Source organism: Mus caroli, chromosome 18 (assembly GCF_900094665.2).
Source record: "Mus caroli chromosome 18, CAROLI_EIJ_v1.1, whole genome shotgun sequence".
NCBI classification, from domain to species: domain Eukaryota; kingdom Metazoa; phylum Chordata; class Mammalia; order Rodentia; family Muridae; genus Mus; species Mus caroli.
This window is the reverse complement of record NC_034587.1, coordinates 5,748,169-5,764,399: the sequence shown is the minus strand read 5'-3', so window position 1 is coordinate 5,764,399 and position 16,231 is coordinate 5,748,169. Positions and strand designations below refer to the sequence as shown.

At 41.9% G+C, this 16,231-nt stretch overlaps 1 protein-coding gene across 2 annotated transcripts in view; it reads left to right on the top strand.

Annotated features, from left to right (window-relative positions):
* The window catches only part of Ccny (cyclin Y), a 143,892-nt gene extending 138,338 nt beyond the window's left edge, over positions 1 to 5,554 (top strand). For both annotated transcript variants that reach the window (XM_021150564.2, XM_029472158.1), the window contains 2 exons: positions 440 to 602; positions 3,280 to 5,554. In XM_021150564.2, coding sequence (XP_021006223.1) covers positions 440 to 602; positions 3,280 to 3,396 — 280 coding nt within the window. In that variant the 3' untranslated portion in view covers positions 3,397 to 5,554. The remainder of the gene's footprint in view (positions 1 to 439; positions 603 to 3,279) is intronic.
* Positions 5,555 to 16,231: the final 10,677 nt, after the last annotated feature.

Genomic DNA, 16,231 nt, shown 5'->3' with positions numbered 1-16,231 from the left:
GAGTTCCAGGAGAGCCAGGACTACACAGAGAAACCCTGTCTCAAAAAAACAAACAAAGAAACAAAAAATCTTCTAAACACTTCCCTTTTCCTCCCAATGAGGAAGTGTAGACCTCGGCTACAGAGGCCAGCTGCTCTGTATAGATATTTTCTGAGACTCCCTGGCCTGTTCCTTGATGGATTCCTTGAGGGACAGGCATTGCCTGTGTCAGGCCTTAGTGATATGAATCTCTCTAAAGCAGTTTCTATTTTCATCGCAGTCAGACTTCATCTTTCAGGGCTCCAGCTTATATTTTGGTGATATTGCATAGCTAGTGTTCATCCAGGCAGTTAATTAGATCAATTTTGTTCCTGAAGGATGCAATTTTGTGGAGTTCTCAGTGGGTGGCAGCCATGCCTATTCGTAAGCAGCTAAGTGACTTGTTGCTTTTGTTTTGTAGGAATGAACTGGAGAGGCAGTTTCTTGAATTGCTACAGTTTAACATCAATGTTCCTTCCAGTGTGTATGCCAAGTATTATTTTGATCTTCGGTCTCTGGCAGAAGCAAACAACCTGAGCTTTCCTCTGGAGCCCCTAAGCAGAGAGCGTGCCCACAAGCTTGAGGTAAGGGGGAGTCACACACCACTGCAATGCATTGCCCCATTACCAGCTCTGTGCCCCACACTTTCAGTATTCTCCACTATGTGTTGGGAAATTAAGGACAGGACTCTAGATGGATTGCAGGCCAGTACCTTAACTGAGTATATATGTATTCTTCATTTTTTAACAACCATAAGGCAGCTTTTCCTTATTATATACCAATTCTATTTCTAAATGTTTCTTTTTAACATTCTTAAGTTTATGGTTTTACTTTTTTTGTTTTTATAAGTCTACAAAAATAAGTATTTTCCATCATGCATTAACAATAATTAAAAAAAAAGGGGGGTAGTGGGAACTAAGACCCTGCCTAAATGGATATGGTCTGGGTTGAAGGCTGTTGTCACTAAGCAATGACTGTTTATCACAGCAAATGTATGTTTCTATCAACTCTTCACATCTGGTTTAATGGGTAGCATGAAAGGCAAAGAGTTAAGAAGGAACTCTAGTGACCCCTGCTCCAATGTGTGCTGACCCTGTTCTCTGTCCCTCTAGACTTCAGCCCCTAGGCAATGTGGTCTCAGAGATAGAGCCTGTTCTAGATTAGTTTCTATGCTTTGATAAAACGTTACTAATACCAGCTTGAGGAAAAAAGAATCATAGTATTTCTACATTATAGTTCATTGTTGAAAGGGAAGACAAGGCAGGGCAGGACCCCAGAAGCTAGAACTGAGGCTAAAGAGGAATGCCACTTAATGGTTTGCTCTCATGGCTTGCCCAGTGTGCTTTGTTACTACCCAGGACCACCTACCCAGAGGTGGCACTCCCCACAGGCGAGTCTGATAGAGATATTTTCTCAGTTGAGGTTTTTGTCTTTCCCAATGACTCTAGCTTATGTGAAGTTGACAAAAACAAAAACAAGCAAAAAACTGACACAGTATAAAGCCTTAGACCACAGTAGAAGACGAGAGTCCTTTTCCAAACTTGCCAGGGCCTTATGTGCCTACTCCACTGTTTGGCCTGGTGCTCTGACAAGGTCAGTAGTTGTATAAAATCAAGCCAGAGGTAGAAAGAGGTTTTTTTGTTTGGTTGGTTTGGTTTTGGTTTGTTAGGAAGTATCTTCAGTGTGAATTTCCTTCACATTCATTCTGTTGAAAACTGTTGTAGTATTCATACTGTTGCTGTTATTAAATACCCTGACAACAATATGAAGGAGAAGTGGGTTAGTGTTAAGATTTCAAGTTACAGTTCATTATTTCAAAGAAAGTCAAGTAGCTAGAGACATAACATCTGAGAACAGAGTAAGAATAAAGGCATACATGCTTAGTGCTCAGCCAGCTTACTCTACTGTCAAGGACCCAAACTAGGGAATGGGGGCTACCCACAGTAAACAGATCTTCCTTCATCAATTAAGGTAATCAGAACAGTTCCCTATAGACATGTCCACAGGTCACTCTGCTCTAGAGAATTCCTCATTGAGATTCTTTCTTTCAAGTAATACAATATCATCCCTGTTCCTGCTTATTGTATTTGAAGCTGTTGGTTTGGGCACATAGGTTCTAGGTTTTTTTTTTTTTTTTCCTTAAAAATTACAGTTAAGAGAGCAATTAGGAGTCTGTTTTATTTTTTAATTTTTTATTAAATTTTGGAGACAGGGTCTGTTTACCTAGCCCTGACTGGACTCACTATGTAGACCTCAAATTCACAGAAATCTGGCCTCAAACTCACAGAAATCTTCCTGCACCTACTTCCTAAGTGCTTCATTTTAAGCTGTGTTCCACAACACCCCCAGCAGTCAATTAATTTTAAGAATGAAGCTCAGTAAAGCAAGGAGACAAGGAGACAGGCTGGATGCTAAGCACTGGGACTAAAGAACTCCAGGGAGGTGCCGCTGCCCCCTTTTGTGCAGACCTGCACCTCATGCAAAGTACCTTACGGATTTACCTTTTAAACAATTACTCTGAACCGGGCTCAAGGTGTACATGTCAGAGAAAGCTGTTGTTACCACATATAATCTGGTTAAGAGGGAACACTACTATCTGTTACTATGATGAATTCAGACACACACTATTCATGAGAAATAGCAGTTGGTACTCTCAAGAAATTTTAAATAAAAGACCCAAGGACTCTGTATATAGGGCTTGGGGTGACACAGCTCAGCCTGGTAATTTGTCTGTTCTCCCAGCTGACCACTTGGCTTCAACATGGATGCCTGTCTGGTTTCTCTTCTCCAGTCCATCTTCTCTGCTGATGCTGGAGTTAATTTCCTAAAATGCAGCCTTTGATTTTGTCATGTTCTCTGAAGATTAGTGGCAGGTTTTCGCTGGCTACAAACTAGAAAGTGTTTCCATCCTGGCCTGTGTGTGCTCTCCATCCCTGAAACCCCGTCTGGTCTCACTAACACCCACCTGTGGGTCCACCCTGGCTCCTAGGTCACTCTGGACACCTTATTTGTTGCCATCCTTACTATGGTTGTCTCTCATTGTGGTTTGCCTCACAGTAGCCTTAGCTGTTTCTTCTCTTTTGCTTTCAAGATCAGGAGGACACAGACACAGACTACCTCCTCCCCATTGCAAAACAGGGTTGGAAGTTGTGCTAGGCAGGAAGACCAGTTGAGCCAGCAGATGTGACAGCCTTACAGAGCCCCTGGCTGAGGTGGGACCTTGGTGTGTACCCTGACCTGCACTGTCTTTCTCCTTCTCAGGCCATCTCTCGTCTCTGTGAGGACAAGTACAAGGACCTGAGAAAACCCATGAGGAAGCGTTCAGCAAGTGCTGACAACCTGATTCTGCCAAGGTGGTCTCCAGCCATCATCTCCTAACTGGGGCACTCTCCTGAGGCTGTGCTGTCCCTCAGTTTCTCCTTTTGTTTAAAGAAAAGATGAACTTGGGTGGTTTTGTTTGGTTTGGTTTTCTTTTTTCCTTATGTTTTTAACAATAGCCTCATCAAGGCTGCCTTCAGCCCACCTCCACACTTCGTGGGTGCACGCAAAGAGGCTTTAAGGGACGTGAAATCAGTATTCAGGAAACTTGATGTCAAGCCTTCCCGGCCATCATGAATAGCACTTCTTTCATGGAGGAAACAGACTCTAATCCTGGAGAAGGAAATGAAGGAAAAGGAAGTTGTGTTAAGGGATAGATTACTTGGTAGCTTTGCTGTTTCTGGGTCCTTGTCTGGTCATAGATACCAGATGGAGCCAGATGATAGGTAGCAGAGTTGAACGCATCTCCAAATCGGGAATGCCATGCTATGCCCTTGGAATCTGTATGCTCTGTAAGACTTCCTGCATTCCTTCATGCTGCTCTCTTGGGATTGGGGATGGGGATGTTTGTTCATTTTTATTCTGGTTTGGTTTTGATTCCTCAGAGCAGAGAGTATAGTTTGTAACCACCATGGCACAGACATCCAAATAAATAGTACTGATTGTTTATCTCTGCTCCATTTTTTCTAGCCTTCTTCTGAGCTCTCTTCCTCACAAGTAAGATGTGCTTGTTGTGTTTGTACACACCTGTTATATATGATTCTCTTTCAACAATAGCAGGATTAACTTGACTGTAGGACTGAACCAAAACTGCCCCTCTCCTGCCTAATCCCAAGAGCATTCTATCCAGATTAATATGGGTGCTTGTGCCTTCCAGGTTTCTTGCAATTGGTTGTTCTTGGTTTTGGTTTTGTCACCTCCTCTCCATCCCAGGTTCTCTTTTTCTGCTAACATGAAGGTGTAATTACAAAACTCACTCAGACTTTGTGGCTGAAGGCAAAGGTCCTCAGCACAAGCATCTTGGATAGAGAAGCATCCGGGGAGCCAGGTTTTCCTGACCTCATGAGGAGCCATGTCCATGTGCTCCCTGCCTGGTCATTCTTCTACTTCCATGTCCATTGTTGTAAGCAATATTCTCCTTGAATTTTATATGCTTCCTTTAAATCAAATTTAGTCTATTTGTATACAATTTTTTAAAAAATCTAAAATTTAGAAAATGGGGAGTGGGTGGGTGGGTATCCAGTGGGAAGATCACTAAAAGGAAAAATGTTACTATTTCCTGAGGTATTTTTCACAGAATGATTGAATAAAAAAAAAAAAATCAACTTGCATTCTCATTGTGGGTGCTTGGAGAAGCTACACAAACTGTGAAGGTTCATACTTCCTTAATTATAACCAGCTTTTGTGTTTTCTGACTGTTTTTGGCTTGTTTTGGGAATAGATTAAACTCTTCTATTGAATGCAGTAAAAGGGTTAGAGGTACCTATCAAAGAGAGAGTCTGACATGAAGTCTAAGAGTCTGAGTCACACACAAGTGCTTTGCTTCTGCCCATCTTAGGTTGCGGTGACCGAGGTTTGTGAGGTTTTCCTTGTTCAAGATAAATTCTAGCATTTGCTTTATTATATACTCCTCCTGTGTGAGCGTGGAAAAGTTTAGAACTGTATGCTAGTTTTGAATGCCCTAAAATCATATGCCTGACCCCTCTCAATAGAGCACACTTTGAAAATGGAAGGAACAAAATATCAAAATCCCAAAAGTATGGAGCCACAAATGTTAGTAAAGATTCAATGCAGTTCTTGTGCAGTTTTGTATGCAATATGAGCAAATTCTAGCCTAAACTTCCAAAGCAGGAAGTAAAAAATTAACTACCCTCCTGTTGCATCTTTGATGATTTGCTCTGAGTGGGAAACAGGATCAGCTTCTCTCCTTACAGAGATCTAAAAATGTAGAAAGTGTCATTTTGTATTCCCTCATCTCTATAACTCTAAAAGGGACCTATTTTCTTAGCCAAATATGAATGCCTCTTAGATGAATTCCTTCCTCTCATGTAAAGTACCTTATTTTACCAGCCCATTTCAGGAAAGAACTGCTGACTTGATAGCAGAAATCTTATTTTTATTCCTTTTATTTGAATGGGAGATTTGGAAATTGACTTATGTAAATAGTTCAATGCACCTGATACTATTTTGTGGAGTTTATTAAACTACTTTAAAAGATTGTACAGTGTATTTGTTGTATGTGTGTACACACAGTCTGGTACCTGACATTCAACAGTGACTCTTTATAGCCTGGCTTGGTTTTATTCAGACTGTTGACTATTGTTTTCAAGCCTTGTACACTGGACTCTACCTCTGAATAGGAAGGTTTTCTCTTTGCATCAGTGAGTGTTAACTGTATTAATTGGTTGTATTTCTTGCACTAAGGATTTCAGTTGTACTGTTTAGTCTGAATTACTAGGCATGTAAGTATAGGCTCATTTAATTTTTCTATACAATAATGAAAACTTATTTTTGTTTTCTGGGTTGTTCTCAGGTTGCCAAAATAAAAAGGAGATAAAACCAATCTAATAGTAGTGTTGATAAATCATAGTGACTGTAACTTGTTTGCAAAGTAGTTCCATGTCCAACAGGTAACGCTGGATGCTGTTTGGGAATGCTATCTCAGTGCAGCCTCTGGTAAAGAGCTCGTTGTCATTGTTGAAGGATGAAGAAAGCCACAGTTTCTTGACTATAGACTTGATTTAAACAGCAAATATAATTTGTTGAAGAATAAACACACATTCCAGTAAATTTTGTTTTACTTTTTCACTGGGGAAAGAAAGGAGTTAAGCTAAAATATAATGAGATCCTAAAGGTTGTAGAGGTGCTTTCATGCCTTAATGTTCAGGTGAGATCAGCTGTGACTTCATGCCTCCAGCTGTTTAAGATAGCTCTTCTGTTCTGTGTTCCTTCTCCATGGTCTTTACCTGGGATATCTCCAACTTGGTGTTTCCCTTGCTTCAGGGAATTTTGCTGCTTAGCTCAGTGCAAGGCAGAATTTGGTGAGTTATGATTTTGCATATTCTTGCTGCTTTAGGGACTGCAACCTGGGGCCATATTATAAGCTTTGAGTTTATATATGTATATATTCTTAGTTCACTATAGGTATTTAATAAGTTAAAAGTATATATGTACATAGAACAAATACTGTCTGCCTTCCTGCTCTATTTTTTTAATTATGTTGGTATAAAATTGGACAGTGTTTTCAGAGTGGTAATACTGAATCATGATTGTGAGGCTGGCCTGCCTGGTCTATGTAATAATACTCTGCCTCAAAAAAAGTAAAATTGAGCAGGTTTTAGGGGTGATGAGTAAATTAATTCTAAGAATAGTGAGAGAAAGTGTGTATGTCTTCAGTGATTGAGAAACTGAAGCCCACCTGGGACTTCAACCAGGTGAGGAGCTAAGTTAGCCAGTAGGAATCAGAGCACATACTTTCCTTAAATATTCTTTCTGTCTTATAAACCACTATGTCCTGGCCTTCAGTGGAGTGGATATCTCAAGACTGAGCCTTGGCAGTTCTTACAAACATGAATGGTCTTCTGAAAAGCAAGCTACAGATGATACCTATCCTGTTAATAGGAGGAAATAGGAAGCATAGCCTGGAGCAGAACTGGGGAAAGTACTTAGCTTAGGGCTAAGAACCCCTAAGCTCTATGAGTAGAAAGAAAACTCCAGCCTATAATAGGAATAACAGTTCAGCCTTACTGAATGCAGAGCACAGAGCAGCACCAGAATGCCCTCCCAGAAGCAAGCTGCCTGACAGCTCCATTAGAGATAAGGGAGTCAGTGAGGCATGTGCTCACACTGCTGATGACTTCTCCAAGCCATACTCCATGCTACTTGTTAGAGCTTCTTACTGAGTTTGTATGTGTCAAGGCCACAGATCCTCTGGTGCCACTTTTACTAGAAACTTCTTCGGTAAGCAATACAAAAATTACTACTTTTACTGATGGTGTGTCACTAGAAGCTGCTTTGTGTGTATGCTGCTGCAGGGTGAGCAATGCCCTCCACCATGTCTGACTGGATGGCATTTGGGGTTTATAGGTCCTAGTAAACCATCTTGTATCCTTTTGTGATTTGTTGGGGGGCAGGGAACTTTATTCCTTTTGAGAACTTTTGTTTATAAATAGATTCAAATGTGCAATCAAAAACTGTCATCTCAAAATAAATACAGTTTTGACAAAAATGTTAACCATGACTTCATCTTATATGTAATACTTTATTGATGTTGGTATTGATCTGTGTTGTAATGAAACCTGGAATTCTATTCCAAGTCTAAACTATAACACCACCTTCACCTTCATCCTCTCATTGGAGGTTGCTGTTAGACTCTTGCTAGTCCAGGAACACATGTACTAAGTGGTTCGTGTGGGATGCTAGGAAATATGAATGCATTTTTTAAAAGCATAAGCCCACCTGAGTTCCCAGGGATGTTAGTCAATTTTTGTAAGGCCCACTCCATGAAAGAGTGGCTCTTACATTGGTAAAGGCAATTCTCATATAAAGGCCATGGTTGTTCCAACGTCAGCTAAATTCTGTCCTTTTCTAGCTCTCTTGTAGCCATTATTGACCTCAAAGTAGCATTCCACTGAATCTAGCCATTGTGTTTTTGTCTGGGTTGCTAGATTCTGGGAAAATGAGGTGGATATCTGACTTCACCTTTTCATGAAACATCACCTCAAAGCAGAATCAAGATTATGTCGAGAGTCATCTAGTGTGAAGAAGTTTGCTATAGCAGCCCTTGGAAGCTAGTATGTTTACAGTACCCAAGTTAAACAATGACATCAAAAAGACTTGAAGATAAGGGATATTACTTCCATACTCCAAAATAAAAAGATAGACTGGTTCAAAATGCCTTTCCCCCACTCTCCTCTGTCCATTGTACTGTCAGTTCACCTTTAGGATTTGTCTTGGAGCTATTAATTTCTGACATGCTCCTATTACACTTCACAGGTTTTCTCACCTTCATTTACACATCATGTAATGTCACTTAGCAACTGTGTAGAAAGAAGCTGTGTGCCCTGCTTGGCTCTCTTTCAGTCTTTATGCATCTCTTGTTTCTCTTGCCCATAATGTTTATGGTCTTCCTGTCACTGGAATGCGTAAGATAGTCTTCATCTACTGCATTCCCTGTGGGATAGGGCTTACACCAGCTTTAACTCTAGTGCGCAAAGAGTGCATATTGTGGCACATAGTTCAGAGAGCTAGAGAAATGGAGTCACAGCCAAAAAGGTGAGCAAAGCCAAGCCAGAGGCATCACAGAAGATACTGAAATAGCCAACAGGTGGATATGGAGGGAAAACACACACACACACAAAATACATACATATACATACACACATAAAATCAAAAGGAAATTAAGTTACTGTGACATGAGACACTACCTCTCAAGCCTGTCACATTACAAGATAAAGTTGGTGACCATGTGGAGAATAAGGATCCCTTAAATTATTGAAATATAAATTGATGAAGCCATTGGAAAACTGGACAGGTTCCTCAGATCACAATTGATAACATAACTCAGCTCTTCTGGGTGATATAGCTGAAGAAATGGAAATGTATTAGCAAGGATATCCTTGTACTTCTATGTTCACTAGAGCACTGTGTAATAGCCAATATATATCTAGGTGTGTACTGGCTGGTTTTGTGTGTCAACTTGACACAGGCTGGAGTTATCATAGAGAAAGGAGTTTCAGTTGGGGAAGTGCCTCCATGAGATCCAGCTTGTGATGGTTTGTATATCCTTGAACCAGGGAGTGGCACCATCTGGAGGTGTGGCCTTGTTGGAATAGGTGTGATCTGGTTGGAATGGGTGTGTCACTGTGGGTGTGGGCATAAGATCCTCACCCTAGTTGCCTGGAAGTCAGTTTTCCACTAGCAGCCTTTGGATGAAGACACAGGACTCTCAGCTCTGCCTGTGCCATGCCTGCCTGGATACTGCCATGCTCTCACCTTGATGATAATGGACCGAACCTCTGAGCCTGTAAGCCAGCCCAATTAAATGTTGTTTTTTATAAGACTTGCCTGGGTCATGGTGTCTGTTCACAGCAGTAGAACCCTAACTAAGACACAGCTGTAGGGTATTTTTTCAGTTGGTGATCAAGGCGGGAGGGCCCGTTGTGGGTGGTGCCATCCCTGGGCTGGTAGTCTTGGGTTCTATAAGAAAGCAAGCTGAGCAAGTCAGAAAGAAACATCCCTCCATGGCCTCTGCATCAGCTCCTGCCTCCAGGTTCCTGTCCTGTGTGAGTTCCAATCCTGACTTCCTTTAGTGATGAACAGCAATGTGAAAATGTAACCTGAATAAACCCATTTCTCCTCAACTTGCTTCTTGGTCATGATGTTTTGTGCAGAAATAGAAACCCTGACTAAGACAAGGTGTCACCACTGGATGAATACCTAAAGCATGGGGACTAGGGGGTAGCTCAGTATAGAGTGTGTTCCTGTCATGCACAGGATTCTGGTCCAGGGCACCACAAAAATTTACATACACACACAGAGTAAAATACAATCCAACCTTGAGAGAATTGTCATGTGTGATAAAACAGATGAGATAGTTAATCCTAATTGTCAATTTGAGATCTACAATCACCTGGAAAATGCATCGTTGGGGATGCCTTGATTGAGTTAATTGAATTTGTAAGACCTGCTTTCTGTGAGTGGCATCATTACCACATGAAGAGAAAAAATATGTGTGCACATGAGCAGTCATTCTGCTTCTTGACAATAGACATGTGACCCAAGCTTCTGTTGTAATGACTTCCATACTACGATGAAACTGTACCCTGGAAGTAGGAACCAAAATAAGACTTTCTCTCCTTTATGTTGCTTTTGCCATTATTAACCTTATCTAGAGAGAAGATAACGGATAACCCTGAAGAATGTGGTATATGAAATCAACTGGACACAAAAATAAATGCACTGGATCTGTTACACAGGAAAGATTGATACCCCGAAAACACACACCATAAATGCCAAAGTCTATGCAGTCAAGTTCCTTACATGACATGAAATATAGTGTTTGTATGTAGTACTACTCTTGTATAATTTCAGTAATGTAAGTTCTATGCACATACTGTGTTGCTTCTAAGATAAGAGAAGGGCTGTGCACATTCAGAATTGGTGTCACTTTACTTTTCATCTGTGGCTGATTGAATCCACTGTTGCAGACCTCAGTTAGTATGTACAGCCCACTGCACATGGCATACTGCATAGTGGGCAGGCACAAGTCATGAGCACTCTAGAAAGTCAAACTTAGAAGTGGTAACTGCAAGAAGAGGAGGACATGGGGAGAGGAGATATTAAGCAAATAATAGATCATTTCAGTTAGGAAGAGTAGGTCTTAGTGTTCTGTTGAAGAGGCTGTAATATGGCATTTGTGTTTCAAATTTCCTGAAAAGTTTATCATACATTATGAATTGATTTACATGTTAATTAGTTCAACTTAGCTATCCTATAACCAAGTACCCCATAAGTATGCATTTATTATTTATTATGTGTTAGTTAAAAACAATTAAGCAAGGCCTGATGGTACACTTTTGTGATATCAACTCAAGAGATAAAGGCAAGTTCAAGGCCAGCCTAGACCTGTCTCATACCACCACTTCATAAATAAATAGTAAGCGTTTTTGTAAAGTTGAGCCATCATGGAGCATAAGTAAAGAAACAAGTTAGCTGGATGTTTAGAATGTAGATTAACAGGAAGCAAAGGAATACTAAGTGAAAATGTGTAGACCTAAGTCAGGTTCACTCCACATCTCCCATGCTGAGTTGTAGCATTAGGGGGAACTGGTCTCAGTAGACACATGGTTACAAATGCTTTCACGCCGATATATATATGTGTGTATATATGTATACACACATATATATATTGATATCTAGTTTGAGATACTTCCATCTGGCAAGTTTTCTTCTTTGTCCCTTTGCAGCTCCCTGATGAAGGCGTAAGACAGATGTTCCCTATTGTATTTAATCTGTTACTGAAGCTGAGAAAGGCTGAATGACTTGGGAAATGTCATCATCTACAGACAAGTTGTCAATTTCTGCAGCTGTCCTTCAAGCCATGTAAGCCAAGACACACCTGTCACCCAGGGCCCCCTGAGTGTGTCTTTCTGGAGTAGAGACAGCTGAAACATTCTAGCTTTAAAAAGACTTAGCAAACAGTGTACCTATATATGCATAATTTTTGTTGGGTGCTTTCTTTATTTTTATAGTTGCTAAATGTAGAAACAAACAGATGGTAGGGCTGGCCAGGATTTGGCATTTTATAGAATGGTTTTCTGATTTTCTGCCAAGACTCAGTATTCAAGCTTTGAAGAACCTGGGAACTAGAATGTTTTAAGATAGCACTAAAGGTTATTTGTTGCCATGTTTAAGTAACAAAACCTCTTAGAAAAACACCTCCTCTTAGCAGGAAGAGCTTCCATTTCCTGTGTTCATGTTCTATCAAGTCCATCTTGTTCTTTGTACCAGAACGTAGAAAGGTATTCACACCAGATACTGCATGAATGTGTAGGAGGGATGAGTGAATACAAGGCTGTGCTAGAGCAAAAGCAGCACATGCCAGCAGTAGTGGGGGAAAGTAAGAACATTATACATCGCTGGTGGGAAGATGAATTGGTGCAGTCTGTGTGGAAGTTTTTTAAACAACTGAAAACAGAGATGCCACTTCTGGGAATGTATCAAAAGGACACTGAGCATCCCACAGACATGCTTATGGATCCTTATTACACTATGCACAAGTGCTAAGGTATTGGCAGATGAATAAACAACAACATGTCTACATAGATTTTATTCACCTATAAAGAATATATACAGGATATAGTCATGTAATCCAAGACACACCTGTCACCCAGGGCCCCCTGAATGTGTCTTTCTGGAGTAGAGACAGCTGAAACATTCTAGCTTTAAACTTGTGCTTTAAACTGAGTAAGTGAAATAAGCCAGACTCAGAAAAAATGTGGCTTGTGTTCTCTCCCAGACAGGAGATGGGAGATTTGAAGTAGATTTGAAGGGAGGAAGAGGAAGGGCTCGAATGAAGGTAAGATGGGTGGATCTGAGTAAAGTAGTTTTTCGTTTCTTTGTTTTGTTTTTTACTTTGCAGGTTTTTATTCAGATGAGAAGCTTGTCCATCCATGCATCTGAGAGCCCTCTTTCTCCTGCTAGAAGTTTGCCTTCCTGGTCCTAGTCTGAGCATCTCCTGGGCATTGCTTTCCTCCCTGTGACTCTTGGGTGTCACTTTCACAAACAAGTTTTTGGGGAACAAAACTCTTAAGGATGAACATTGGGTGACAGTTGGCACCATCAACATCCCAAATATCAGGGTTGGAAATTCAATGGACCTGTAGTGTGTCCTCATTCTGCGGCTGTGGGAGGCTGACTTGTAGAGGGCCTCCTTGTAGAGGTAGCTTCATGTTCAGCCAGCTTTCTGATGGGGACCGCATGGCAGGCATTGTATTTATAGCTGGCCATCTTTTTGGCTTCCTTGGGGTTCTCTCTGCATGATGCCAAGTGGTACTGGAATCTGCTGAGTGGGATTCAGTGGTGAGGGTTATAAGGACAAATTTCTATGAATTCTGGCACCATGGCGAGTTGACTTGAAGCCAGGTGTCCTGCTGCCCAAAGTGCAAGTGGTACACCTCACAAGGAAAAGCTCTTCCTAAGAAAGAAAGATTATGCTGTCTTCTGCCAGGCTTTGGCTCTGGGGACTCTGGAGTGAAATTCTTACTCTTCAACTTCTGTCAGCAGCACCTGGAGCCCATAGAGGCCAGAAGAGAGCTCTGGATCTTCTGGAGCTGGAGTTATAGATAGCTTTAAGCCCCCACGTGGGTGCTGGGAACTGAACTTGGGTAACATGCTGATGGTTCATCTCCTCTCATTTGACTTTTCTCACTCCTGTGGCCTCTTCTCTCTCCCCAAGTAAAGTAGATATTATGTATGAAAATACTGTATGCTAACCAAAAAACAGTATAAATTAAAAAAAAAAAATCTTTAAAAGTAAAAGGCCTGGCTGAAGAACTGACCTTAGCTTTTCATTTGGTAGAATAATATACCTGCAAAATCTAATCACTAGTGAAGATGAAACCTGAAGCCTACTTTGCTTTATCAGTTTTTGTTACTGCAACAAACAGCTGAGATTAACAGTTTAGAGAAACAACAGATTTATTTTTAGCTCATGGACATATGTTTCGGCCCAGGATCTGTGGCCCATGATCAGGGTAGGTGTAACTTATAGCTCAGAAGGAAAGGTATCCTGGTATTGGCGGCCAAAGTTACACTGCACTGTAAGCCTCACACAGATTTATTGGGAGGGAAAAACCTAGGAGGGTGGCTGTCTCTGCTCTGGCGAGAAGCAGCAGGTAGCTAAGCAGAGGCAAGCTGTATATAGAGTATCCGGGGAGGGGGCTTCGCAGGATGTATATTGGTGGAATTTGAAGTCCAAATCTTCCAGTGAGCTCAGGATTTGGTGGAATTTCAGGTTCTGAGCTTGGGCTTTGTCTTAGTCAGGGTTTCTATTCCTGCACAAACATCATGACCAAGAAGCAAGTTGGGGAGGAAAGGGTTTATTCGGCTTACACTTCCATGCTGCTGTTCATCACCAAAGGAAGTCAGNACTGGAACTCAGACAGGTCAGGGAGCAGGAGCTGATACAGAGGCCATGGAGGGATGTTCTTTACTGGCTTGCCTCCCCTGGCTTGCTCAGCCTACTCTCTTATAGAACCCAAGACTACCAGCCCAGGGATGGTCCCACCCACAAGGGGCCTTTCCCCCTTGATCACTAATTGAGAAAATGCCTTACAGTTGGATCTCATGGAGGCATTTCCTCAACTGAAGCTCCTTTCTCTGTGATAACTCCAGCTGTGTCAAGTTGACACAAAAATAGCCAGTACAATTGACCCCTTGTCAACTTGACACACAAACACATCACTAGTAAGCCTCAACCCTTACATTCTTATTCATCCCCAAGATCTAAATAACTTTAAAAGTCCCACAGTCTTTACATATTCTTAAAATTTCAATATCTTTAAAATATCCATCTCTTTTAAAATCCAAAGTCTTTTTACAATTAAAAGTCTCTTAACTGTGGGCTCCACTAAAACAGTTTCTTCCTTCAAGAGGGAAAATATCAGGGCACAGTCACAATCAAAGCAAAAATCAATCTCCAACCGTCCAACGTCTGGGATCCAACTCACGATCTTCTGGGCTCCTCCAAGGGCTGGGGTCACTTCTCCAGCCATGCCCTTTGTAGCACACATGTCGTCCTCTGGGCTCCAGATGCCTGTACTCCACTGCTGCTGCTGCTCTTGGTGGTCATCTCGTGGTACTGGCATCTCCAAAACACTGCATGACCCCTTCAGTCCTGGGCCTTCAATTACAACTGGGGCTGCACCTTCACCAATGGCCTTCCATGGCCTCTCACAGTGCCGAGCCTGAGCTGCTGTGTGACCCCTTCATGCCTTCAAAACCAGTACCACCTGGGTAACCCTTACACATTACCAAGTCCCACTGCAGAAGGAGTACAACCTTGCCTATCTCTGGAACACAGCCTCTTTGTGCTTTCAGAAAACACTTCCCAGAAGATGTCACCTCAACGATGCTGGTCTCTTCTTAATCACTGCTAATTTCTTAGCTCCAGCTAACCAGCATCAATAGTCCCAGTAATGCAAAGTTTTTGCTTTAGTAGTTCTGGTATCTTGTTCATCACAGCTGATTCTTCAGCCCCAGCTAACCAGAACTACAAAATCTTCACAATAAAAACAGCAATGGCCCTGAAGAGAGTCTTTAATTTTCCCCCTGAAATTTCACAAACCAGGCCTCCATCTTCTGCACTGTTCTCAGCATTATCTTCCAAGCTCCTACACAACATCTGACAGAGCTCTTAACAACGAATGGATCTTCAAGCCCAAAGTTCCAAAGTACTTCCACAGTCCTCCCCAAAACATGGTCAGGTTGTCACAGGAATACCCCACTCTGCTGGTACCAATTTGTCTTAGTCAGGGTTTCTATTCCTGCACAAACATCATGACCAAGAAGCAAGTTGGGGAGGAAAGGGTTTATTCGGCTTACACTTCCATGCTGCTGTTCATCACCAAAGGAAGTCAGNACTGGAACTCAGACAGGTCAGGGAGCAGGAGCTGATACAGAGGCCATGGAGGGATGTTCTTTACTGGCTTGCCTCCCCTGGCTTGCTCAGTCTGCTCTCTTATAGAACCCAAGACTACCAGCCCAGGGATGGTCCCACCCACAAGGGGCCTTTCCCCCTTGATCACTAATTGAGAAAATGCCTTACAGTTGGATCTCATGGAGGCATTTCCTCAACTGAAGCTCCTTTCTCTGTGATAACTCCAGCTGTGTCAAGTTGACACAAAAATAGCCATTACAAGCTTTTTACTGTGTGTGTAGGGTGAGGGTAGTGTCCAGCTATTTGGGTAGTTATTCTGTGGGTAGAATCTGGCAGTTGGAGGTCCTCAGGGGAGAGGCCTGGCTACTTTTGTGCCTCAGGGGGCTTAAATTTTTCTCTTTTGTTTATTATTGATGGACAACCAGGGGTCAGAAAAGGGAGGCAACATTATCATTAAACTACTTCTGAATGGGGCATTAAAGTCCTTAAGATGAACTTGACCTTCACCTTCATGGTATAATTGGGAGTCCCAAACATCTGGCTTTGTAGCTAGCTGTCAGGTAAAAGGGCAAAGAAAAACACACTTGACCTCAAGACTAGGGCCAGAGAAAGAACACACTAGCCTAGACTTGACCCCAAGACCAGGGCCAAGAAACAGAACCCCACCAATCCTGAGCTTTAAAACCAAAGCCACAAAATCCCTCCAATTCCAGGACACCCTGAAAATCACCACCA